Raw genomic sequence first — 27,740 nt, forward strand, 5'->3', positions numbered from 1 at the left:
CACATTATTCATGGATTCACACAATTCTCCACTCAACTGAAACCAAACCCTCTGGATTAATATCAGCTGCATCTCTGCAGTTTTCAAATATCCAGATTCTAAATTTGGCAGATTTAAGTTTTATTTCCTTATGGTGGCTGTGATAAGGTCACAACAGCTGATGCCTTCAGATGCAAGCTGGCCTGCAAATGACTGCTCAGGAGCCAGCCCAGGATCATCTCAGTACAGCCCTTTCACACATTAGACACAAATATCGAGCAGCACAGGGTGTCTGTACTTGTGCCTCAGAAATCCTGACAGAGCGCAAAAAGCATTTGCTCACATACAGAAATTTTTCAGAGCAATTCCAGCACACTGGAAGGGCATTGTCACCCTTGATTTGTGTCACCATTTCAGAGCCCAGTGTTCACTGCCTGAACTGAGCCACAAACTCTCTCCAAGACAACTTCAGTCCATTTGCAAAATAGCCTGTGGTATCTCATCCAACCATTTCTGTTGTGCATAAAGAAGGATTAAGTGGGTTTGAGTGGGATTTAAAGAAAAGCTGTCCACATAATTAGGTCTGCAGAGAATTATGACAGACTTCACAGAGTTCTATAATTGAATTGTGCAAGAACAGTTTCCAGACTTCCTACTGTTATTTCCAATTTTAAATAAACTCTAGTTTGGGTACAAGTACCACATTCCTTGCTGTCAGATGCTCCAACAACAGCCCTGCTTACACATTTGGCTGGTGACTTCAGGTGAGGTGTGAAAGCAATTTCCCCCAGACCACTTTACATGTCAGTCTGGAACTAAGCGACCTAATTTGTCTTGCTGTAACTGGAATAAGAGAGTGGCATTTTCCCACCTCTTCCTAGGAGATGTACCACTGTGTATTTCAGCAGGGATTCTCCTACTGACCTAACTAGATGGAAGGGTGCCCTCATTATCCCAGCAGGACCAAAACCAGAAACTTCCCCTAATGTTCTGGTCTTCTGGTTTCTCACTCTTCTCTCTGCCCCTACACACAGATAAACAAATAAATAAATCTCTGCATGTGAGACAAATTAGCTGATTTCTCAAGATACTGTTTCATATACTACAAATCACAGACCTGGAGAAGATTTTCTTAATTACATCCCCAGTCTGGAATGTGTTCCATTTAAAATGCTGCCCAGAGAAATTCTCAGTACCAAGGCAATATGTGACCTCATACCTCACAGATGAACTCACTCTTGTCTGAAAAACTCAATACAAACACAAATCCTTGGTGCAAAGTTTGAGGTCTCCTCTATGAGAAGTCACCTTTCTAAGAAAGCAGGTGTTAGAAAAGGGAAATTTTTTTCATCTGAGCCACAAATTTCATCTCAGTCCACCTCCACATTACAAAGTGTGAGAAGATTTTTGACATATGCTGAACATACACTTCACCAAGAACTAGCCACTACGAACCAAACAGATCAGAATCTTGCATTTCTTAAGTTGAAATCCCCTATTTATGAATTAAATATAAGGCTAAGAAGAGCTAGAAACAAATTTGTCTTTCAGTGAAATATTGGAATGCCACCAGCATAAAATCTGTTGTTTTTTAAAATGAATTAAGCTAAATTGCTTCCTTTTCCCTTCTTCTTTCTCCCTCAGGTAACCTTTCCTATTTGATTCTCTGGCTTTGCAATGAGATTTTCTTATTTCATTAGATGTTTATCTCTCCTGTTGCTATATGATAACTTGCAACCAGCAAAGAAAATAATATTGGCTCTATTCAGGAAATGTTATCAGACAGAATGAATAGACAAAACACACTCACTATAACCTGTCTCAGACCACTCTTCACACAGTAAATTCTACAGGATTAAATAATAAATTCACCTTTTGTTTGCAGTTTTAAGTTCTGTGTACTAATTCTTACATTTAATGAGAAATTATTTGTAAAAAAGAAAATATAATCTCCATTTAATTATTTCCTCAGAACTCATTATGCAAAGTTAATGATCTTCTGGATTAAGTAAGTCTTTTGTGATGAATCTCATTTTTACAAACCTTTATCTGAATTTATTATCTTTGACCTAATTTGTGTTGGTGCAGACTGGGGTATAAAACAATCCTCAAGCACTGCTATAAACAGTTCCTGCTATTTTATTTGCATCTGTTTGCACATTTCTCTGTTTGCAATGTTGATTCATTTAGAAAGATACACATCTCAAAACAGCTATCTCCCTTGCTGCCTATTTCTTTATTTGACTCACCAGCAAACACCCAGTTATCCTAACCAGCATCTGATAATGCCCTGGGTTAGCCCACAAAAATGTCATTGCTATTCAATCTTCTTGGGCAGCACACAAAAACTGCCCACTGTAATTAGGGGACGATGTTCCACAGGACCTAGAAACTGATGGGAATCCTGATAACTTGTTCTAGCAGTCAGAAAATGGTTTCTAGCTTGGATATCTTGCCTTTCTACCACTCCAGAAAGAGGAAACCTGGGAAAATTGTTAAAAGGATATTCCATGAGATGGGATCCTGTTTCCTGCTCCTTGTGTATTTTACTCCACTGCAAAGGGCAGTGGATGACCTCCTTATAAACACAGATTATTGACTTTTAAGTAGTGTCTCTTCTCCCTCTGCAGAGTGAATGCAAACATGCTACAAGGACAATATTTCCTTTGCTGTAAATACCTATATATGTGGAGGACTTGCAGGAGACTGTTTTTTTTTTCTTGCAACACCTTGATGTAACACCTTCCATGAAAACAGTGACATCAGATTTACTCTGTTGTGGCTAACCACATAATTTCAAAACAATAAAATTAAGTACTATGATTTTCTCCACTATAAGAATACTTTTACAAAGGTATTTTATATTCAGACTATTCTACATAAAAGGTAAAGTCCATAAAAAGAAAAAAAAACAACACCAAAAAAACCTACTGAGGAAAAAGCTCACATCAGCTACTATGAAATGACTGCAACTAAATACAACTAGAAAGATGCTTGAAAAAATGCTTTGCCTGGCTAAGAGTGATGTTGGAAGAGCTCTTGTACATGCTCTTTTTTTCTGATAGGTAATTATCCTGAAATTTCAGTTCCCTTGCAGAATATCTCTGCTGAACAGGCACAACCTGGACCACACAAGCTGAGGATGCTTTTTATGCATTAAATGTGGTGTGTCCAGCCTCAGATCCCTGAAGCTCTGCATGCACAAACCCAGGAACAGGAGAGCTGTGGTCTGAGCCACAGCTGTACTTCTTCTCTCTGAATTAACATAGGAGCTGAGGCAGAAAGCTGCAGTAAAGACAGGAGGAATCAAGGGGAGGGATGAATTAAGCTCAGACATTTATTCTAGCACACTATGCCTGTATATCAAAGACAAGACTGAAAAAAAAAAAGTGGAAAATGCTGCTGGAGCCAGTGCAAGAGCTGGCACCCATCCTGATCAGGGAGTATATGGAAATAGTTTCATAACATGTAAACCTTGAAAAAGGCCTTAATATTCCCCTCCTCCCCAAATTATTGTCCTAGTACCACTGTTACATCCCTCTTGAATACTTTTTTTTATTTTATCAACAAAGAAATGGAAGGACCTGGCTACCTCCAGGTACCTCAGTGTCTCTCACACCACAAGCACCAGACATTTGTTCTCACTCCAGTGACCTCCAGTGCCTCAGAGGCAGAGAAAATAACAGCCAGAAATCAAACTGCATTAGCTACCTCATTCTAGAGGTCTGATTTGTGAGAACAGGCACTAGCTTTCCTAGTAGCTCTCCAATTATTTAAAAACAATGCAAACGAGTCAGGAGTTGCAAGTCCCAGAGTACCCAGCTCCTGGTATCTGCTCATTAATACCTTCACATAGGGCGGGGGGTGTGCAGGACAGAGGAATGGACCAAGTGCTCAAAAGAACATTTTATTTTTCAAAATAAACCTGTGTGAGATGAAAACTTGCTTGACATTTAAATAAACCATGATGCTGACAATGCAGTTGCTATTGGATTTCCATACTCCTTTCACCTTTTCCCATTTTGCTATGAATTGGAAATACAAACTCGTGCACTTTAAACAGCAGTTTGTCCTTCAGAGAACGAGGAGAACACACAGCTGTGTGCAGCCTGGTGGGAAGTTTGCACAGTGGATGACATCTGACAGCTCTTTCCATGAAAAAATGGATCCAAAGCAGGACACAAAAAAATGAGGGAAAATTGCCTTTGAAGGTCGACCCAGAAGCCCTCATTGTCAGTTTTATTCAGTGGCACGGGGTTAGAGCTTTATCTGTGAGGAGCTATTTCAGTCTGGCTCAGGAAAGCTGCCAGGAGTCAGGAAGGCTCTGGAAGGGGTTCCTGTGCCCAGCCCTGCATGAGGCTGAGCACTACCAGGAGGCTGTAAATAGAAACTGGAACAGTTCCTTGCTGTAGGTACCTTCCCTCGTGTGGAGCTCCTCTGAAACCATTGCACATTCCCATCTGCAGCAAGACTGAGTTGAAGCCAGCCACACTCCAAGGAAAGCAATTGATGCTACATCACTTCATTTTATGCCATGGAGTTTTAAAAAGCAGTATTAAGGAACACACATTACTTGTTCATTTACTTCTGTCATTTTGCTCAGTGGTCAAAGGAAACAGCCTGTGGATTTCCATTTTATTCCTCACCAGAGTCAGATTCTGATCCTGTAATACTAACAAAAAGCTTCAGCATTTATGTTTCAAATGCTGTAACAGTGCCAGCTACAGCTAATGTTCAGGGATTTCATACTTTAGTTTGTTATTTCTTAAAGACTTTTTCTATCTTAATTTTTTTTTTAATTCCAAGACACAAAGTCAACAAAATGTTCACTCTCAAAGAGTCCTATAAAGCCCCTTTAGGAATAAATATATGAGCATCAGTTGATACAGAGCAGTATATGTGCAAATGAAATAATAGTAAAATGGCCACTGGCCCTTCAAGATTTCACACCTTCAGGACATTCTCCCATGAAATTATCTGACTGCATAGCAGAGAGCTTGTTTCTCTGTCTCTCCCCTCTCTGTCATGTGATTGTCTAATAACACAGTTTTCTAGCAGTGATCTAAACTTCTTACCAGCAGCTGGTAGGTAATTTTAGGTAACCTCAAAACCACTGGGTCATTATTATAGACATACAAGTCCAATGCAGTAAAGACCAAAACTGATTCTGGTATAAAGAACTGCTTCAGACAGCAAAGAAAATGGTTCACATAACAGATTCCCACTCCAGCAAGTAAATGAACATTGAGAAAATGCTCCTCAGAAGCCAAGGAAAAAAAGGTGTTTCTCATTTGATGGGACAAGTAATTTCTCAGAGGAATGAATGTGTCTATTCTTAAGGCCATGGGCATGCAATGTGTACAGTCTGACAGCAGAGTGGGAGGTCAGGCAGCAGAGAATCATACTGGGATCTTGTTCTTCAGTGTATGAGGCACACAGTATCTGCAGGAAGCCACAGACAAAAGCTGGATCCTTTCTTAAAGATCAAATAGCCAGAGCCAGAAAAGCCAAAACCATCTGGTTCTTTCTCACTGAATTCTGAGGTGAAACAGGGCTGTTCAAGTCACACAAATGATGACAGCTGGCAAAAAAATGTTCTGTACTTGCCTTTCATCTGTGGATGTGTAGTCATTCTCTAGCAAGCTCTGTTTTCACCAAGTAAATTGCTTTTGCATACTGACTTTTGATTCACTTTTCTTTAAATACACTAATATTTTCTTCCTCACAACTGGCACTGGGCAGCTATGAGTTTGAGCTGATTGAGGTCTCAGAGGCAAAGAAATGAAGGCAATTCAAGCAGAGCTTATCTATATCTGAAACAAATTGATAGCTGGCTGACACCTTCTCTTTGCATACCAGAAAGAAAGAAATTTCATAACCACAGGATGTTTCACCCCTTGCCAAGGCAGAGTCAAATGGATCTTGATTTTACTGGCTTTTCACCACAGCTTGGCCTTCACTGTCACATCCCACACACTGTCTGTGCCACGACAACATCAGCCTGAAGGAAAATGTGTGCCCCAGAACCTGCCAGCCTGCAGGAGCTTCAATCCCCTCCCAGGCACGGTGCCCAGAGGAAGCTGTATGGGAATCCATGGTAGGTGATGAGAGGAGAGAAACTACAGATTGGATAAGGAAGGTGGTGACACAAATGCATAACTGAATTTCTGTGACTTTCCCTTGTGTGAAAAAGGATAATTTAAGGAGCAGCCACTCGCTGCAGGGGCTCCAGTGTATCTCCCAATGATTCACTGCTCAGACAGGGAGATTGAAGTGCCAATACCCTGCCAGTGCAAATGCTTCTCCAGGGAGCAAATGCTCATCCCTGCTTGCCACAGGGACAAGTGAGGGCAGAGAGACCCAACCCATGGGGCAGCCTGACACAGATTCCCAGGAGAGTCCTCATGGAAGTGACACAGCCCCCAGATTTCCTCCCCAGAGTTTTCTGAGGAGAATCAAGGTGAACAGGGCTCTAGGAGATGAAGGCACAAGAGCCTGCTACAGCTTTGTTTTTACTGAAATCAGTGAGGAAATTTCCATTGATGTCAATGGAGTCAGCACTGTGTTTTCTATTTTCAACCAAGAAAGTGTCAATCAGGCTTCTCCATCCTTTCTCAGGGAGGACAGGTCACTGTCCTGCTCCTTTGGCTTCAACACCATTATTCCAAAATTCACTTTGGCCCCCTGGACTGAAAGGACATAAGCGGTAGAAATGACTGTTGATTCCTTTCTTGGTTTGAGTTGTTTTCTACAAAAGAATAAAATTGTTAAAGCACTTTATATGAGATATTTTGTTCTTGTTTTACCAGTATATGAGAAAACCCAAATGTGGGTGTAAAAAAACTACCAAAAACCCTAATCAGTGAAGGTTTGGGTGGTAGAAGGATTCAGGGCAATAAAAAGATCCTTAAACACTGCTGATATTCTTACAATGACAAATTACCTCTCACATTTTGGTAGTGTTTTCAGTCATTAGGCTTTTGCATTGAGCAGCCTGTGTCACTGGAAATCATTCATCCTCATTCAGTAACAAACTCTCTTAAAATTATTTTCTCAGATATTTTTCCCTTTATGAGCTGACAAAATGGTGATAATTCACGTTTCATTCCTGATCAAGAAGGGCAACTAACATAATTTATCCAAGAGTGCTCCTCCTGATTTCTCGTAGTTTGCCCTCCAAGCATACATTTTTCATCTCTGAGTTTTGAATCTATTTATACTGTGCCTTTTAAGTAGGTAGACAGCAGAACATGTTTCATGGAAATAAATCAGCATTGTCTCTGGGTCTATTTTATTAAGTAAGATTTCTATAAAAAGGGAACGTATTTGGTTACAGAAGATGAGCCCTCTGGGAATTAGGACTAAGGAGTGCTGAGTTCCAAACTTTCTTGTGCTCAGTAACTACAGGAAAACTCTAGAAACTTCATCCAGGATACACAGCACTTTGCAGTGCATGCCCGAGCCCAAATGTAAGTTTTGATTCCAACATACCCTTTAGGCAGACATACACACATTCTCACAAGTGGTTTCTCTGATGAAAACATGCCATGCAACTAAGACATCAGATATCAAACAAAAAAAAAGTTACACAGACTGAGTCCATAATCCCACAGGCTACCAAGAGCAAGGATGATTTGTGTAGTTCAAAGTGTCCTACTTTCCAAATCTAACACATTTTTTCTGTAAAATATGTTTAAAGGAAATGAGAAAATTCATAAGCAACAGTCTCAAATATGACACTTTAAGTTCATCTATTACTTTTTCAGCAATTATTGTTGACACTGGCTTGCCTATAAACACTGCATTACAAGGTAAGTGTTCATTTCGTGCTTGGAACACACAGTTGGGCACAGAGTTTTGGAAGCCATTAACCCTCAGATTTACGAGTGTCTCAGGTGAGAAAAACATCTTTGCTGAGACATGTTGAGTAGATGTGCAGCAGTGAGATCTTGATCCATAATAACCACCATGTTTTTGCAAAATATCCCCTATCCAGATATAGGGGTGTGGTAGGGAGCACAGTGCCTCATCTCTCATTCCCGGCTCGGGCAGGGTCATTCCAGAGCACAGGGCACAGGATTCTGGAATATCTCCAGCGAGGGAGACTCCCCAGCCTCTCCGGACAATCTGTCCCAGGGCTCGGGCACTCCCAGGGAAGAAGTTCTTCCTCGTGTTCAGGTGGAATTCCTGCCCGTTCCTGCTGTGCCATTGCTGGTCCGGGAGCAGAGCCCGGGCCCTGCTCTGAGCTCTCCCTGCTCGCACTGACACTGCTGAGGTCTCCTCTCAGCCATCTCCTCTGGAGGCTCCTTCAGCCTCTTCTTGCTACTCTCAGCCCCTTTGGCTTGGATTCGATCGGGATGGATTTGGTTGTCCAGAACCTTGAGACAAGTTAGGCAGTAAATAAGCGGCACTTTTTTGTTGAGAAACCCTGGACACACATAGCCAGACAAAAAAAGTGAAGGAAGGCCAAAACTCAAGAAATATGATAGGGAAACTATGGGAGCAAGGGTAGCCCATTAACTGGTATATTTCTCTTCTGTGGCCCTGAGACACTCACATAAAATATCACCTGGAAGAAGCTGCTTTAAGAGTCCCAGTTCCCCCCACTGTTGACCAATATTTTAGTAGGAATGCACTTTGAGGCACTAAAATATTTCCAGTTCTCCCTTTTCCTTCTTTCTCTGTCTCAGTAGCTGCCTGGAGCAACCAGCTGTGGGAGGGAGAATTAGAAAAATGAGACAATATGTATAATAGTATAAACTGGATTAGTCTCACTCTGTCAATCATCCTCTGGGCTCTTTGTTAAGCAAATGAAAACCTGAGTTACAGCCTTCCTTCATGAGCTACAGGGGAGGCAGCAATGACCTGGTAGAGGTTATTACAAGGAACATTTCAGGTACACACTGCTGGACAAAATCACCATTGATTTAGAAAAACACTAAGCTGAGTAGGAGAATTTTAGGGCCATCAGACTGCCATCAAAGCAGGTGAGTTGTATAACTGTTCTATAGAAAACAGCCTCAATCCTTTCTAGAAACCCCTTTCAGATTTTCAGTGTGGGAGTTCTGTCTTGGTTCCACAGATCAGACATGGCTGCTTTTCCTCTTGAAGTACAATACAAATATGTTAACATTAAAAATAATGAACAAGGTAAGAATCTAGAACTGGCAGCATCCTTCAAATCAGTTGTCTTTGTTGATGACAATATTTTGTCTGATATTTTCTAAAAAGGTCTAGAGTTCAGTATTAATGTTTTGTTGTCAGTTTCCATTTTTTGGTCACTCTCTTTTCAAAAATTTTACACAGTTGTGGGTTTGGGTATTTTTTAAATGGAGACATGGAAAGAATATTAATTACATTCTCTGTTTGAAGCCCATTCTTCACAAAGCCAGCATTCTTGCTGTTTCTATAAAAAGAAGCATAACTGTGTATATCCTTCAGTTAGCCTATTTCCCACCTATTGAATAGATGGCCTGAATAAGCCTAATTTGTTTTGTGCCTTTTATTGCCTGTAATAGATACAATTAACAATTATGGGGAAATTACAGTGACACAAGGGCATGACTGTGAAGGAACAGCAGTTGTGGTTGGGTCATATAAATTCTTTTTGTGCCTCTGAATTTTTTTTTTTTCCTTTTTTAAACCAGAGTGGAAACATCAGCGTGGGGGGAACAGTTTTATGAGAGTATGACAGGCAGGGTCATCCTGCATCCCTGACTGACTGGGAGGTGTTGAAGGAACAGGAAGTGCTTATGCACAGCACCAACATGGGTTTGTGGATGTCTGTGCAATATGTGGGGTATTATGAAAGAAGGAACAAAGGTATTTGTTTGAATATTCAACTATCAGATGACAGAAACAAAATATTAAATAGCTGGTGGTTTCAGTGCTCAGTAGTAGAGCATGAAAATACAAACAAAAGTCCTTCTGGCTATCAAGCTTAGACAGATTTGGAAGACAAACTAAGTGAATATGGTAAAATAAGTTTTCACATGTGTCAGCCCAGGATCTCAGTGAACCTGGGACCTGTCCTATCTTTCTGCTGTTGGAACAAATCAGGGTGATCTCAGAACTAGATTCACCCCACTGGTGCTGTTCTGTAGTGCTCTCACAGCTCCCTGCCTGGACAGACCCTGTGCTACAACACTCACAGCAAGAAGGGAGAGCAAGAAAAGCTACCTGTGAAGGTTTTATGCTACTACTGAATCTCATGATGGGAATCTCCAGCTTCTGTAGTACTGAGCTGTAACAGGGTCCCTTTCCCCTGCTCTCCATGTCATATTCCAGAACAGTCAAAAAGGTGGATGTCTGCCATACAGGAGTGTGGCAGCTCACCTCCAATGCTGAGTTACTTCCAAATGAAAACAATAAACAAGATTCATGGTGCACTAAACTGCATCCAAACATAACCTTTGCCGTTTTCTGGCATTTCTTCTTCCTTACACTGATTCAAGCTGGGAGGATTCATAGCGAATTTTGTATTTAGCTCCAGCCCTCATACAAACTGCAAGAGGACAGAAAAGCTCAGCAGAAATGTATCTGAGAAGTGCAATGTCCAAAAGGACAGCGAAAAACTGCTTTGTTTCTCTGTGGCTCTTGGCCTGGTGTGCATGCAGTTATTTAATCAGGGCATTATGAGTCTCTGCCAAGTGCAAGACAGATGATTCTAAATGAAGCTGTGCACTCAGTAATAAGGACTGACCAAAGTGCTCGAGTGCTCTGCTTCAGAGCAGGCTCCCCAAGACTATGTGGTAAAACTCATTTGCTGAGAAGGCTGAACCAGATTATTATTATACAAGCCTGACAAGTCCTAAGCTTGCCTTTTATACGCATGCACTAGAAAGCAGATGAGTTGCCCTGTACATAGTAGAACACCATTTTTTGTGTCCTCTAGTCCTTGGAAATTCCCTCTTGTGTATGAAGAGACAGGCCTCAGGGACTTGTTAAAGAGACACCTTTAAGCAATTTGCTTCATATTTCTCTTGCACAGATCCTGACACAGTCAGGTCACAGGGCATCAGATCCTCAGCTACTCTGAACCAGCTTAACTCCACTGACGATCTGGCTGGAAGAGGCCATTGTAGGGCAGAAATATGCATGATGTACATTCCATCGCTGTGAAGTAACTCATCTTCGTTTATATCCAATGCCCGGCAATGCTTTCAGTACCACGGACAGAGAAGCCAGCACAGAGCTCCCTTTCCATTTGAGGACTTGAAGAGAAACTACCTGACTTCCATGAAGTTCGTTCTGCCTGTAATGGACATAATCAGGATACACATTCCCTTGAGATAAGACTGCCCTCCCATCACCAGGCACTGACAGGGAGCAGCGCTCTGTTGTGCAGTGCTGTACACGAGTTCTGCCTCCAAAGATATCCTGATTTAATACAACAAATCCTCAGAGCAAAAAGGGCAAGTCCATATGCAATAATGAACTTCTGCTTTTGTTAATACTCTTAACGAGCATTTCATATTTCAAACAATATGCAAATACCAAATGCTAATTGTTAACATCAGTAAAAAAGGGGATGACAGTTTTTCAGCTCCTTCACAGACAGTCTGGTGATTACTGTCATCATGGCATGCAATTTAGGATGACTGTAAAGAAGCATTACAGTAAATAGTAAGATCTATTTATTTTAAATCAATGCAAAACTGTGACCAGAAGTCAGCATTAGTATTTCAATAGGAAAGATAGGCAGGAATCATCTAAACCAGCTACTATAAATAGCATTTTCCACAGTATTTTTAAAAAGCTGAAGCCTAAGAGCAAACAAAAGAAACCAATTAATCAAATATATAATATAATAATTTTTTGCTTTTCAAAGAAGAGATCATGGTCTCTAGATTAGTTCGTGTTCCTATCTAAATTGTTATACACAGACATTCTCATTAAACAGAAAGTAGTGTGTAGAATGGCAGCTCAGAGCAGAGCCAGGGTGCACACCTGGACATGGGGTCCTAGTGCTGCCAACAGCCCACTCTGGTGCTGGGCACCAAGCTGTGATTTGGGTGGTAGCTCAATGCTGAGCACATATTTTCAGGCAGATCAGATCTCCCTCTCAGCCTGCACATTGCTCTCTTTCAAACAGACCACCTTTTGTTCAAAACTTGCAAGACATAACCTTTCCTGGCACCTCAGGATACCAGTTTTTATAGTTATTATTACAAGTGCCGCACTGCACTCAGCTCCGAGTGCTGGAACAAAACCAGACACAGTGATGAGAACAAGAAAAGCATGTCTGTATCGTGCCAGAGAACCTGCAAAACTGTTGCATGTGTCTGACTCAACCAACTCAGTCAACAGCGATTTCAGTCTTCCATTCCATTTTAGAAAGTGTGGAGTTTCTCAGTCCTGAATCTGTGCCAGGCACTGCAACAAAACCAACACTGCAACTGAAGCATCAGTTGGAGAATTACACCCTGTCATCAGCATATGGTAGACAATAACATAGCCGTGAAAAACTGAAGCTAGAGGTGAAGTATCATTCCAGAACACAGCACTCTCTGAAAAGTAAACATAGCAAATGCACTGGCTAAAATCTGCTACCAAGGTGCTGCAAAGCTATGCCATGTTTAAAAGCATCCAGGTGAGACTTCACCATGCACATCAAAAGATGGGTGGGGAACCAAGGACATCGGCAACCCCAGTACCAGCCAAGTTGAAGATATCACAACAGATAGCACACAAAGCTTCTGTTCCTGTGGCCAAACCAAACACTTGATGAAACTTAGAAAATATTTTTCTTGATACTGTCTAGTACAGTTTTTGTGACTAGCTTTTCAAGATCTCTTGTCTCAGTGATTTACCTAGAAAATTATAAGGGGTTTGCAAGCTTATTAGGTTGTAAATAAGACAGTTCTGCCAGTAGAAGAATAACAGCAGGTATCATACAGACAACAAGGTCCCATGGATAATGTGAATTATCAGTGATATATTTTTTAACTACTCTTTCCATCAGCACTTTGGACAGGTTATGTCAAAAATTATGATTTCAAGAAAGCTCTCCCAGCACAGAACATTTGTTGAGCTCATCAATACAGTGCAACCACTGAAGGTGTGAATTAAATGCTGTATTGCTGCACCCTCTGCCTGAGATAACGAGGGAATAAAGCGGTCGTCACCTGTGCTTTCCAAACGTGAAACATCTTAAAGACTACCAACATTTATGAAAATCTCTACGTTAAATCCCACCTGCTAAACAACGGGGGAGAGCAAACGTCCCAGTGCTCCTCGCTGGCCGCCCGTGCCGCAGGGAGCGGCAGGAGCGCCCGGCGAGCCCGGAGCGCCCGGCGAGCCCCGCTCGCTGCCTGAGCCCGGCACGGACGAGCTGCGCGCCCCCGGCACGGCCCCTGGCGAAGCCCCGGCTCAGAGGGCAAAGCGGTCACACAAGCCTTCCTCCCGAGCATCCCAGCCGGCCTCGCCCCGCCAAACAGGACCCGGGACCGCCCGGCCCCGCCGCAGCCGCGGCTCCCCGGCCGGCCGGACCCGCACCCGCGGCCCCACTCACTCCTGCCCAGCGCCTCCGCCTTCCACTCCGTCTCCTCCACCGCCCCGTAGCGCCGCATGGGTCTCTCGGCCTCGGCGCTGGCCGAGATGGAGCGGCGGAGCTCCATGGCCGGGGCTCAGCCCGAGCAGCGGCGCGGGGCTCGGCGCTCGGTGCGCGGCGGGGCCCGCGGGCGGGGGGCGGGCAGGGGCTCCGGCACATGCTCAGTGCGGGGCTGGGGCGGGGGAGCCGCACACAAAGCGGTGTCGCACCTCGCACATGCCGCACACACGCCCCGCCCGCCCGGCCCTGCCTCCGCTCGGGTGGGCACTGCCCGCCCCGGGGGCTGCCCGGAGCTCCGCGCCCGCGGCTCGCTGCCCTGGCTCTGCTCAGCCCTGCCCTGCCCTGCCCTGCCCGGCTCTGCCCATCCCTGCCCTGCTCTGCCCATCCCTGCCCACCCCTGCCCTGCCCTGCCCTGCCCATCCCTGCCCTGCCCAGAGCTGCCGAGCGCCCCTTGCGCGGCCAAACCGCTCGAACCGGCGAGAGTTCGCAAATCCGCTCTCTGCCAGGGCACGGTGGAATTGTCCATCTTGTGGCTGGTGCAGCGCTGAGCATTTCTGACCTGAGCAGCTGGCGAATAATGGTAACATCCACAGCCACTCGTGGCTTTTGCAGTTTGACACATCTCAGGCTCCCGTGCATGCAGCCTTTGGCTTTCCACTGACTGGAATGACACTTATTCCAGCAACACGTTGCCAGAAGCCAGAGAACAGCACTCAAACAAGTGATGCAATTTTGTGTCACTCCATTTTTCATCAGCATACAGCTTTGCTGCTTATGCAGCCTGCTGGGAATAAAGGAAATTACTTTGCAGGAAGCACAAGTGCAGTCATTATTACTGTTATTACTAAGTTTTTTTTTTTCTTTTTTTTTGTAGGGGAGGTTGTATGGATGAAATCCCTGAACAGCATTTTACAGTCAGAGCCTACCTTTCCTAGTGAGAGCACATTGCACTTTACTGTGAGTGGTATAACTTCTGACATAAAGACAGTGAAGTAGGAGTTAGCCAGGCTGTCCAGTGCCCCACAGCAAACCAGGGGTTTAACACTTTTTGCCTCACTTACAAAGAATAATGGGGTACTCTGAGTGAATACTGGGAAAGCTCACTTGTTTGTCACCTATTTTTGTCTGCAAAGTCTTGTCCTTAATCATCGACACTTCAAAAAAACCACCTCTGGATTCAGTGGTACACTTACTAATTGGACTGGCACACACACTGATTCTATTGTGTGAACAATTTTGTTTGAGGAGTGTATCACATGTCAGAGACGAGAAAACCTCCACATTGCTTTTAAAATTGTAACAGAAAATTTCTCTACTTGTCTTCCTGAGAATTGGAATTAGCCAACAAGACGAGCTAGACAGTTTTAGGACATCTTCAGGGCACTCTGATTTCTCTGTCAGCTGTGCTCCCCGGAGACATGCCGTGAATTGAGCACCAAACGTGCTGGAACAGCTCTTGTTGGCTGTGCAGTGCCTCATCCTCGCTGGTTTTGGCCTTTGGAGACAGAGCCCAAACAGAGCTATGAGTCAAGCAGAAAAGCTGGTGGCAGGACTCTGCACAGCTGATTTTGGGTGACAGCGCAGCTGCCTGCTGGGGTGGGCTGGACTGACTCACTGGTAGAAGCGAGGAACGCAAGTGTGGGAGGAATAAGAGTCCATCTGGAATCTGGATGAGAGTGGGACTAAGGGAAACAGGCTGAGGGGGGAGAAGGGCCAATTTTTAGTGAATCTGAGGACTATTTAATTTCAAACCATCCTTTCAAGTTTTCTAGGTAATTACAACCCAATTGCATTGTTTAGGAGATGGGGGAGTTAGCCTAGAAATAGTTGAATATTTAAAGCTCTGCTTTTGTTAGTATGGCTGAAAAACACCCACAAGCCAGAAACTCGTGTGCAAAGAATTTGCTTACATAAAGCAAAGAATAAAAAAGGTGATTTATTGTAATCAGGAAGTTTTCATCTGGACATTTTGAAAAGTCCTAAAATCTGGTAAGGATCCAGTTCTACAGAGTGTTACACATGAGAACAATTTTGTGGAAGCCACCCCTCTGAGGTCATTGGCACAAAAGTTTTTGCAAGAGTAGGTCCCAAGTATGTATGAATTATTTGCTAATGTAATATTATCATTTTTATTAGTGTGACTCTGGAGCATTGCTGCTGCTGTATTTGTCAATGGAATGAAATTTCTCTCCTACTGATCATGTCTTTCAGTGGACCTAGCAATATAAATTATAAATGCATTTCTTTACTCATGAAGGCTGGTTTTCTTCTGCTGAAAGCACTGTTAATGCAGAAAATACAAAAATTTGGACCTCTTCTCACTGCTCATAACATAATGCCTAGTAGAGAAACAGAGTTGCACTTTGCTCTTGCAGTAATTTTCCCCGGTGGCTTCAGTTCCCATTTCTCACTAAATCCTGCCACCAGGAGCTAGAGCTGGGCAGGAACAGTTGGCAAATCCACTCTCCTGTCTCTTGCTCCCTGGCCTCTGTCAGACATCACAGATGCCCCATGGCAGACATGACTTATTTAGATTTATCTCAGCTATTTTTTTTGTATAGAAGGTCAGAATACATAGCACAAATTTGGGAGATACAGCAGCAAAGATTCAGGGCATAAATGTCTGGTAGAAAGCATGGAAACTATCTGTGCACTTCAAAAGCTGCAGTTCTGACCAAAACAGAGATTTCAGAAACATACTTCACTAAACTCTTTTCTTTCCCATTTTACTTTTGTCTTAGTGAAATTTTTCTACGTTCACTGTCTTTTTAAGGTACAAATTTCACAGAAGCTGCTGCTATAGCATTTGTCAGACACATTACTAATACCATGTAAGAGTCTTATTTTTGGCATTTGGAGCCAAGTCCAGTGGTATGACTGGACTGACTGCTGTGCAGGTGAGTCACTATGCAGGTGGCTTTTGCATCAGTGATGGGTGTCCATAGCTACAAAGGAAAAACAGATGTTTGAGTTCAGTAAATTCAGATGTTGAGATAAATTGGTCTGGGCTATTTTAGACTTGCAAACACAGCAGGCAACAAGTAATATTTCAGCATGTATGTGGGCATTTTGAAGTAATAAACATCCTGTGTAAATTTTGCAAAGACAGCAGCACACAGCTCCAGGCACAGCTCTTGCAGGGCCTGAGCCTTTTTTCATTTCACACAGTCCAAAATGTAAAGGTGACTTTCTGTAAGCTTCCATTTTACCTATACAAGTTGGTATCTTACAGAGAGAACTCAAAACTGCCTGAAAGCTGTGAGGCACCCAAAGAGTCTTGCTGATGCATGTCCCTGTGCAGTGTCTATGCTCCATTACCCCTGCATCCTAACAGGCAAGTTCACTTCTGTGGGCCATTTCACTACTCCCCTCACTGGAACTGGAAGTTATAAAATCACTGTCCTGACCTCTGAAAGGGTTTCTTTACAATATGAGTTTCTCTCTGTATTTGTACCTGTGTTCCATTGGATTTTTGCCAATTTCTGCCCCAAAACGGTAAGCAAAACACTGTATGGGTAATTGCCATGATGTATCAGGTATAGTTATGAACACATAATAATTCATTACTGTCTAATGACCATTCAGAACTAGATGTAGGACTAATACAAAATCCTTCAGTGTCATTGGCATGCCATGGCTAATCAGATGCAGTTAACAGTCTTGTTACATTTTGGATGTAAAAGCATGTGATGCATGAAATGAAAGCAGCTGAACACCCTTAGTAGGTAAGTAAAGGTGGTTTAAGCAATGGCAAAACAAGAATACCACAGGGCACCAGCCTCTCAGAGGTAGATTTCTCCAGGCCAGCACAGAACAGGAAAAAACAAACAACTAGAAGTGGAAAAAGGAATCATCAAAATTCATCTTTTCTTTTCCAAATATTTGAGACATGAGAGGAAAGCTGCTATCCTGGCAAATCAAGGAAAGAATAATGAGAGTTTGTTCTTATGTATGCACACACTAAGTGCACATTAGCTACAGTAAGATACTAATTCCAGGGAAGAGTTGTAACTTAAATTACTCTGCCACCAAGTCACACCCTGTAAAAGGACACACAATTCAGAATGAAGCTGATACTTCCTCCACAGATAAAGGATTTCATGTAGTGCAGAACTTTGTGTGCATGGTTTGAGTCCATATGGGCCAAACCCTGTATTTATCACAGCCATCTGGGTGCTTGTGCATTTTGGTTCTGTTGTATTGGATAAAGCACAGAAATGGGGAACTGTTCTCATTCCCAGCCAGTTCCATTGTCTCGGTATCTCTGGTGACTGAACTACCTACCAGGCTACATACCCATGCTCCCTCCTGGTCTCTCTGATTCTGTCAGTCTTGAGGGTGTAAAACAGAAAGGGTGACTTATCAATATCCCATTTTTAAGGTTTTCTGGCAGAGGGGAGCACTAGCATAGGTGTCCCTGTTCCATCACTTACATAACCCCCAAGTGTGTGCACACTCACCTGCTGTCATTTTTCCCCTGTTCTTTTACAGCCTCACTTCACGACTGGTTTTCCCTGAACACAGCAAACAAACCCACCCATTCTTCAGTTCCTGAAGCTCTCTCACATACCTGCTGCTACAGTAGAGCTGTCCTTGACAATGTCTTTTCTGGCCCTACTTCACACCTCATTAGACTTTTCCAGGCCCAAGATTTCTTTCAGAACAAAAAAGGTGTAATTGCTATTAGTGTTGCATAGCAGGGAATGATGCATTCTGCTATATTCTTTGCACTAAACTGTTTTTCTATCTGGATACAAGGTGTAAGATTTTTAAGCACTACCACAACAAATTAACTGCAGAAAAAGGGAAGGCAGTGTTTATTAGGGTGGACGATGTTGCTAAGTATATGCATACAGACATGTAATCTGTATTCTTTGTTCTTGTTTAAAATGGACTACAGTAATTTCAAACATTGTGGACTTAGTAAGTGCATGCGAGTTCTTAGTGCAACTTGGACATTAAGAGAGGACAGGCAGTCCTTGGCTGGTTTAGAACAGAAATATTAGGCAGAGATAGAAAAATATTATCTGAGGCATATGTGAAAGTCACTGGGATTTATACAGCATAACTGTCTACATTTAAAATTAGAGGTTGCACAGCAAAAACGGGTCTGCAAATGAGCTTCAAGAAGAATGATACAGCAAAGGGATAACAGACAGTTTATCCAAGGAATAAACAAAAACTCTGCTTACCACTACATGCACGCATAAAGCTTTGCCTGCTGTACCTAGTCTTTAAGTCTTCTCAGAAAGGGAGTAACATTTCATTAGAATGTTAAGGCTAGATTGATGTGGGTAGGTAATAAAATTTCATAAGAACACATAAATAATTTCTTTGAGACACAGAACCCTCTGTCACTTGAAGTGCTTGGATAAGTTCCTAGAAGCTGGCATTGGAGTCAACATCACTGGTTTGATTCAGGAAGAACTTTTTGCTTTGCATTACCCAAGGATTCAGACTGAGTGATCCTTTTTCTCCCTGTTGGCCTTGAAGTCTATGAAACAGAATTTTTCAACCTGAACTCTTACCATAAAGCTTCCTCCTCATTCTAAATAGACAAGAAGTTACAACAGGGAATGGAGGTGGTGTCTCTCTTCCAGTTGTGGAATATATTACTCCCTTCAGCCTCAAATCTTCTGAACCATTTCCTTCTCAAGAGTATCCTACACAAACTTGACTGAGTTAAGTCCTTCAGTAAGGACCCCATTTCTATCCGCTGTTCTCTATAAAAGTTGTTTATATCTTTTTCCTACCTGAACGCCTCCATTCCTTCTGCAAATATATTAATTATTTAAAGAAATGCTTATATCAAAATTGTACATCTTTTTAATAAGAGTCCACTGGCTTCAGCATAAAATACTGAAGATGGGAGTTCTGCTTGAATTTATTCAGAAATGACAGATGCCTTAATGTATGTGACTAAACTCTAAAGGGAGTGAATAATTCCTCCTTGGTTTTTATTCTGCTGGTGTGTTAAGGTCTGTGACATCAAATGAGCTTTTTGTTGCATGTGGTCCATGAAGATCCAATAAGAACTTTACATAAGATCTAGCTTTTTTTATACACATATGACTTAAAGATAGACAGAGCCAAAGAACAGTATTTAATGTTTATTAAGCCTTTGCAAAAACATAGACAATTTCAGTCAGCTTGAAATTCATTATTTTAGTAAAATTCAAGTAATTCTTGCACATCTCACTGGATTGGCACTAGCAGTAGAGGCAGCAGCACAAGCAGGAAGCGCTGGCACTTAGAGCAGAGAATTGGAAGGCTGAAGCTGCATAGATTTCAAAGGTTGTTCTATAAAGAGAACTCAATATATCAGATATGGTAACAGACTAGAGGCAGTTTCACCTTCACTGCAGCAGGAACTGGTTATTTTATGCTGTGTTACTGGGTGGGTGCTTCTGGTGTGAAAAGATAGAGGCCTTCTGGTGAATTTTCCAAGAAGGATGTATTTAGCATACTAGTAAGCACAGAAGGTTCATTTACATAAAAGATTTGCAGTAGAAAAATAAATTTTGAAATTCTCATTTTACCAAATTCAGACTCCACATCTCCACAGCCATCCAGAATAACATGGAGCTGGAACTGATATAAATATCTGTGCATTCCATTTGCTCTTAGAGAGGATCCATGACATAAAAATATCACCTGACTGCAGGCCTAATAGCTACTGGCAGTGTGTTGCTCCTTTCTGAGCACCTATGTGATGTAAAATTCTGTTCATCCTGCTGGTTGTGGAAATCTGCATGTTCAGCTGGCAGTAAGATCAGTGCTATTCCTGGAAATAGTCATAAAGCCCTTATGACTGTTTTTGAAAGGGTAGCAGAGAGACATTAGGATAAATCTCACCCATCTTTTTCTTATTTCTTTTTTTATTCCCCCAGAAAATTACTGAGTTGTTAGAAGAAGCAAACTAAAGTTTACATATGTGTCAAATAGGGTTGGACTAGATTACCTGGGATGGGCATACAGATGTCCTTTCCAAACTCAACCATTCTGTTATCCTGTGAAATTAATCTTGTAATCCAAAAAGGTATCAAGGAATCATGAAGGCTCTAACAACTAAGGGATTAAGTCCTCAGATAAACTGTCAGAAGAATAAAATCTTTAGAAGGTCCATTAATTTACGCACACTGAGAAATTGTCCCAACGCAGCTTCATTATTTTGCATTTTGTGGGTCTGAAATGTTTGTCAGACCAATCAGTGCTCACAATTAAAAGGAAAAAACCACAAATTTTCTGATGTGAAAAGGGATTTGTGTTACTTAGCTGTCAAGTGCCTTAACAAGAGAAATGGAGAAAGTGAAAGGATTATGCAGGATCTAAAGTCTACTGAAACATAAGAGCCACAGGCTTCCATTACATGAAAGAACTGTACTTCAAGTAATAAAAGATGGAGAGAAATCCTGAACTCCCCAGCCAGAGAAACTTGAAGACAAAACAGGATTTAGCTCAAATTCCCAAGCAGAAATCTGGCAGCACAAAAGCAAGAGCAATAAAGCACAGCTTGTATAAGCTTCTAAGCCATTTAAAGTAAAAGATGGATCTTTTTTGAAAGGGTTAGTCCTCATGAAAAAAGGCATCAGCATTATACAGATCATGAGTTATAAATTCTTGATTCATCTGGAAATTCAGTTTCACCTACCATACCCATGAAGAAAGATTTTTTGCTCTGAGTTACAGCAAAATATCACATACTGCTTACAGCAAACAACAGCATTTCACTCCCCTTGTAATGACATTATTTTCCAGTTCCCTTCTTCAAGTGAATGCTATTAATCATTAAACACTTAAGGCACGAGCAGAAATAAAAATAAATAGCATGTCTAAAAAAAAAGTTAAATACTTAATTAGAACACCTTACCTGAAACTTTTAGCTCTTACTAAACAGAATAGACTTTAGAATACCAGTTTGATTCCAAAAATATCAACAGAAAAAAACACTACTGAAATTGCTTCTTTATCCTGAGGACTTTATACACACAAGAACAGTTGAACAGCTATGGCTGTCTGAAGCATCTGTTCACTCATTTTTTAAACAGACAGACAAAATTCAGTTAGTTCCTCTGTGCATTTCTACTCCTCCTGGGATGTCCAGCATCAGGACTGCTCAATTCACACTTTGTGATTCATGCAGCAACATCCAGCAGGGGAATTCAACTCACCAAATATAAGTTTCTGCAAGCTATTGACACAGCAGCCACTCACCTGAGCCTCCATGTCACAGAGGGACAGAAATGGGCCCTTCAGTGCACATTTCAACATACAGAGTTAAAACACTTAGCCAAGCTGGAGATGTCCATGCCAAAGGCGTCAAAAGTCAATTAAAATTAATTCCACCTTGAGGCTGTAGGCAGGTGTGCTCTTCCACATCTGCCTGTACAGCTGAAGATGGAATTGCAGTGACTTGTCCACGCTGAGAGGGAAGGCACCTGCTCCACCTGCCTGCCAGCAGAACAGGCTGTGGAAGCAGCCCCCTGCCTTCCCCCCTCCTCCCACTGCTGCAGTCCTCTGGCCAAAGCCATGTGGACACTTTGCATCACTCCTTACCACTAGGTTTTGCTAAACAAGTTGTTTTTACCTGAAATAGATTTGGGCAGTGCTAACCTGTACTGTGCTCCTACAGTGACAAGTAATTGTTAGCAATATACAAAGCAGTACAGTTGCTGGCCAAAAGAATGGATATTTATTGCCTAGGCAGGCTTTGGTACACTATTTAGACAAGGCTGAGGAATTCAGACATTCCTCAGAGGGGTTTATTATTGTTGTAACAGAGGGATGAGTCTTCTCTTTAGAATCAGACCCATTAAATCAGATACTCTTTCAAGCTTACAATTTAGTAACTTCAAGGCATAAAATCCCATTCTAATATAGCAAGGGCTCCTTTACTTGCCTGATTTCAACTTACTGCAATCATAGAAATTTGCACAGTTCCTCTTTTGAGATACATATGCACATTTTAAAAATACACGTATCCAGACCTGACAATGCAAATCCATAAATTAATTTTCACCTTCTCCTAGTCTCCTATGTATAATTACCCAGTGTCTTCTATGAATAGGAATGTTTAAAAGCCATTTGAGGAAAAAATTGAAGTTCCTGATACATATAGCTGACTTCTGCTATCATGCCACCTTCCTTCCCATGCTCTTTTTCTTCAAAATTTTGATTATCTCTTCAGCATAATGAAACAGCTGAAAAGACTAGAGGAGTCAAGACTCCCATGACCCTTGAGGAGCAAAGGAAGCAGTGGCTGCACACAGAACCAAAGCTCCCTGCAGTGCTGGGGAGGGTTCCACTGTGCAGGAGCTGCATGACTGACCCCAAGGGGCAATGGGCAGCACCCACCCCAAAGGGTTCTGACCAAAGTAATCTTTATTCCCCCAGCTAAGATAAAACATGTACAAATACAGTCCAGGTTTGTATATTCTATGAAATAATTAATTTCCTATATAAATTTTCATGTAGAATAAAACAAGCTGGCCCCATAGAAATGTAGGGTTTACAAACACAGCACTTTTGTTTCCTCTCAATTAAACAAATTCAATGCCACTTTTTAGATATGGAATCCATTAAATTTTGCTCTGCAAAGTGATCTTGCATTGATAACAATTGTCAAGTGCGACAACTGATGATTTAATGTTCTATTCTCCTTTTTCTAGCAATTACAAGTTGCTTGAAAATTAAATTACAGTTAATATTTCTCCCCAGTGAGGCAGTCTGACATGATGTACAAATGCTTACATTGCCCTGTAAGTCAGTTGTTTCCAGATGAGATGGGCTGACAGCATAAAAATAATTAAATGTCAATATACAACTGGCCTCTTTTATGAAAAATGAACAGGCACAAAGACAAACAGTTCCACTGCTTATACTAACCACCAAATGTTGAGAGAACTGCTTATTTTAAACACAACAATGAGGCTGCAGTGTGATTTACTGACTTTCAAAACCCAGTTTAGCAATTTAGAATGTGTTCACAACTAAAGTTCTTATTTGTCTGATGGCTCTTCATCTGCATTGACCTTCTCTCCTTGGAGCCACATGAAGGCTGACTTTGCTGTGCCATCTCCACTCTGTTGGGAAAAGCAAATGAAGGAAGCCCAGACAAAGCCACAGAGCCCAGTGTAAGCTGTTCTCAGGTGAACTGGGATCAAAATGAAGTTTGACAGCTGTGTGGGAAGGAGAGAGAGCTCAGTTAGTGCTCCAGGCACTGTTACCCACCCAACAAGTGCACTGCTCCTCCTGGGGTCAGACACAGTGTGGCTGCACAGGACTGGGTTCTATGGCAGGGAAAGGCTCACAGTGTCACCCTGAGAACTCACCTGCACAAAAGGCCAGTACATCAGTCCTGTCTGAAAGGAAAACGAATCATTTGTTATTCGTATGCTCACCGAGATTCATTTTTTCCACATTCAGTGATGACCGAAATGTATCTGAGTAATAAAAGCTGTTTAATTACAGATGGAGCTGCTTAACCTAGAGGTTGCCATGTTAAACTTCCAATCATCTTCATGAGCCTCTATGCTCTGAGTTTTTCAAACATATTATTTTATATATTATTTTTGCATATTATTTTAACTCATTTTAAATACAAAACCCTAAGCACAGTTAAGTCTTCACAGATATCTGACACCAGACACAATAAATGCATTTACCAGATGGGTGAACAAATGTTTAAACATGTGAACATTTGTTTCAGCCATTAATGAAAAATACCACTGAACACTATTTATTTCACACTTGCAATGCTCCTTCTACTTACTCATACACGTAAGGCATATTTAGAAAAATCAATGGATAATTTACTCATATAACATAAGGCGGATAGAAACCTTATGTTTTGATAGGCTATAGTGGGCACTGCTTTTAGAATCATCTTCCATAGGAATAAAAATAATCTTTTTCCATCCTACCTATATAGTTCTACAATATGAAGATAAATTCACATTGCAATCACATCTTCTCCTATTACTTTTTTTTCCCTGCTAATCCATCCATCATTCTTCTTGCATCTGAGAAACCTTTAACATTCTCAGCTTGCTCAGCTCTGAGGTAGCAGGGATAATTTTGTCTTGCCTATGCAGAAATGCAAATCAAAGGCAGCTGTTTATAGCAAAGCCTTCTTAAAACAAGGGGGCTTGTTTCTGAAAGTGAGTAGATTGTCACTGAAAAGTACAGACTAAAAATTATTCTCAAAGAAGGTTTCTCTGTAATGAATTATTTTAATAGGTGTACATGTGTTGTTAGTAGTATCACTAACTAAACGCTGGTATGTGGGTACCTCTTAAGACAAAAGATAAAAAAAACCTGAATCAATGTTGTATTGTAAGGCTGGCATTCAAACAGAGCTGTGTCAAGTGTTGTGTATATAAACACTGTACATTTCATTTTTTAAATGGCACAGTGTCACCCATCTGGCATCACTGCCTAACCCAACCTGCCTTTACTTCCCATTACTGCTGGTACTTATAGCTTCCTACACATAATCAAATAATGGAGTGAAAGAAAGAAAGAGTAAAAAAAAGAGTGTTGGAGAAAGGAATATTTACACTTTTGTTGTTTTTGTTTAGCTGTGAGATAAGCAAATTGCTTGCCTCACCTTATATGTATTCCAAAATTTCTTTTTACAGTCTGAAAAGATGTCCTCTTTCCTCTGAAGGATGCTCATACCTAGTGGTAAAATATTTACAAGAATCAGAAAAAATGCAAAAAATGAAATGTTCACATTTTCCAGTGACATCCCGGACCCTTCTCAAAATACATTATAATATCTTTGAAAAACAAAAAAAAGGCTGATATTGTTACCAAAATACCATTCTGACTACCTAATAGTGGTAGATCAAATCTCCTCCTCTATTGAATTGACACGCGAGATCAGCTGGGATTTACTGGGTGTACAGGTGTTGTGGCATCTGTTTCTCTGCCATACCACACACCAGTGATGCAGTGGTGGAACAGAGAGGGTAACAGCACCTGTTGCACCCATGAGAGAGAGAATAAAGCATTCAGCACATAAGCAGAGGCTCTTTAGTCCAACTCTTGGATCCTTCTAGGAATTCCCATGTCTTGGGGTTATCAGTATCTCTCAATGGATACATTATTTTACTGCTACCCAATTCAGGGACTTTTACAATCCCTTTTCTGGTCCTTCAGATCCTTCTGGTCATTGGGTAATTCCCAGCTTAAGTTATAACATAGTTAAGATTTTGAGAGGAAGTATCTGGTATTCAACTTCTTTCCTTGCTTCATTTCTCTTTAATCACAAATTGAGTAATTTCCCTGTTGGAGTGATAGAATGCAGATCTCCTAGCCCCAGACAAAAAGAGGACCTGTCTTAGTGGCTAACACATTAAGTTAAATGAGGGCATTTAATTACATTAGTCTTACCTATTAATTTTCTCATTCCCTCATGTTTATTTCCGAAATAGATACTAGCCTTCTTTAAAGTATCTTGTTACTTGTTAGCTTTTGAGATTAGCCATTAGTAACACACTTTATTTCTAAAGACTGTCACAGCAGAAGCTGGTGGGCTGAACGATGGCATTTCCTGACATTTACAGCTGTGTTTTGGAAAATGAGGCAGCTGATGCTGAGAATGAGCACAACAATTCAAACAGACATGGATGCTGCCATCCGTGTAAGGTGCTCTGCATTCTTTGTTGCTAATTAAAAGCTACGCGCCCAACCGAGCTCAGGACAGGCCTCCTTTGGTCCAGCACCGCTCCTGGACAGCTCTGAAGTGCCACAGGCGCTTCGGCATCCTCGGGGGCACCTGCCGGGGTCTGCAGAGCCCCCCGGCCGCGGCCCCGCTCCGAGCGCCCGGGCAGCGGTGCTTTGGGGTGCGGAGCCGCGCCGGGCGGGCGGGGTCCCCACGCACCGGCCCCGTGCGGTGGGTGCCGGTGCCGCTGCGCTGTCCGAGCCCGGCGCGGGGCGCGGCGCGGGGCCGCTGCCGCTGGAGGCGGTGTGGGGGATGCGCGGGGCTCTGCGGCGGAGCCCCCGGCACTCACCCGTGTAGAAGGCGAGGACGGCGACGGGCGCGCCCAGCAGCTGATCGCAGAGCACCTTGCCCAGCACGGCGGGCGGGCGGCGGCCGGGCAGCGCCCGCTCCAGCGCCCGCAGCCACACGTAGCTGAAGTTGCCGTGGAAGGCCAGGGCCACCAGCGCCACCCGGCGCGTCTGCGCCCAGTCGGGCGGCTGTCCCCGCAGCAGCTGCTGCGCCGCGTCCCCCGCCGCGAACAGCCCCCCGTAGAGCAGCACGTTGCAGAGCCACGGGAAGCGCCGCACCCCGCGCAGCAGCGCCCCGGCCATCGCCCGCCGCCGCTTCCGCCTCTTCTTCCTCCTCCTTCTCCTCCTCCTCCTCCCCCTTGCCACGGGCCCGCCCGCCGCCGCCCCGGCCCCGCCGCCGCCCCGGCCCCGCCGCCGCCTCGCCATTCTCACGGCCCCGCCATGAGCGCTCCCTCCGCCAGGGAGGGCCGGCTCCCCACGCCGGGCCCGGTGGGTGGTGGATGACCCGCGGGTGATGGCAGGGCAGCCGGGTTTCAGCTCGTGGGCTCGCTTCTCAAGTGCCTTCACCCCTCAGGTGCATTCACCCCGAATATGTTCGTGGCCGTGTTGCCTGGGCTTTGGTCTAAGTAGCATCATGGGTCACTATGCATTAGTGCTGCAACTATTGAGTGACAAATTAACACTAGGCACTGTTTCCTTATTATCTTTTTTGTAATTATTTCCTCGTTTCGTGCTTACATGAGTAGGTTATGGCTTTTTCTTTTCAGTTTTGCCCTTGTTCTGCAGTCTGAGCAGGGCCGGTTCACACCTGCTGAGCAGCAGCAGCCTGTGGGGTTCCTCTGCTTTGCCCTCTGCTGCTGAGACAACTTGAGGAGAAAGGCACAAGTGATGAGAGATTATTGAAGGGACTCATGTACACAGCTTTGCACGCACAGAACCAGCGCCACAAAGCAGATCTGAAGTCCACGTAGTGAGGTGTCCTGCAAGACCTTGGCCACAGAAGGAAAGGAGCGCATCCGGGAGCTTCCCCTTGCTCCTGGCAATGGGCTCAGGCTTGACTGAGGGAACCATCTCCAGGCAGGAGGCGGAAGTTCGCTCTGTGACCTGGATTAACGCCTTTGAAACTATAATGAATTCTTCCATGAGGACTAAAACCAGGCATGGGTGACCTGTAGATGTGAGTAAGCTTTAATAA

General features: G+C 42.9%; 2 protein-coding genes across 4 annotated transcripts in view; both read right to left on the bottom strand.

Annotated features, from left to right (window-relative positions):
* The window catches only part of BMERB1 (bMERB domain containing 1), a 46,725-nt gene extending 32,496 nt beyond the window's left edge, over positions 1-14,229 (bottom strand). The window contains exon 1 of one of the 2 annotated variants that reach the window (XM_030284967.4): positions 14,091-14,229. In XM_030284967.4, the coding sequence (XP_030140827.3) occupies positions 14,091-14,118 (28 nt within the window). In that variant the 5' untranslated portion in view covers positions 14,119-14,229. Of the gene's footprint in view, positions 1-13,492; positions 13,736-14,090 lie in introns of those variants that run through there. The other variant, XM_002197819.7, reaches the window with a different exon arrangement.
* A 5,397-nt stretch (positions 14,230-19,626) lies between these two features.
* MPV17L (MPV17 mitochondrial inner membrane protein like) lies at positions 19,627-26,919 on the bottom strand. Of its 2 annotated transcripts, XM_030284768.4 has the most exons (4): positions 26,548-26,916; positions 25,140-25,210; positions 23,863-23,892; positions 19,627-23,709 (listed from the first exon to the last, which is right to left on the bottom strand). In XM_030284768.4, exons 1-4 carry the CDS (start codon positions 26,846-26,848, stop codon positions 23,530-23,532), a joined length of 582 nt encoding a protein of 193 aa, XP_030140628.4. In that variant the 5' UTR covers positions 26,849-26,916; the 3' UTR covers positions 19,627-23,529. The 2 variants fall into 2 exon arrangements, with proteins under 2 accessions (XP_030140628.4, XP_072791879.1); XM_072935778.1 differs by lacking the exon at positions 23,863-23,892 and having other exon boundaries at positions 26,548-26,919.
* Between the last annotated feature and the right edge of the window lie 821 nt (positions 26,920-27,740).

The sequence above is a fragment of the Taeniopygia guttata genome, chromosome 14, assembly GCF_048771995.1.
Source record: "Taeniopygia guttata chromosome 14, bTaeGut7.mat, whole genome shotgun sequence".
NCBI lineage: Eukaryota > Metazoa > Chordata > Aves > Passeriformes > Estrildidae > Taeniopygia > Taeniopygia guttata.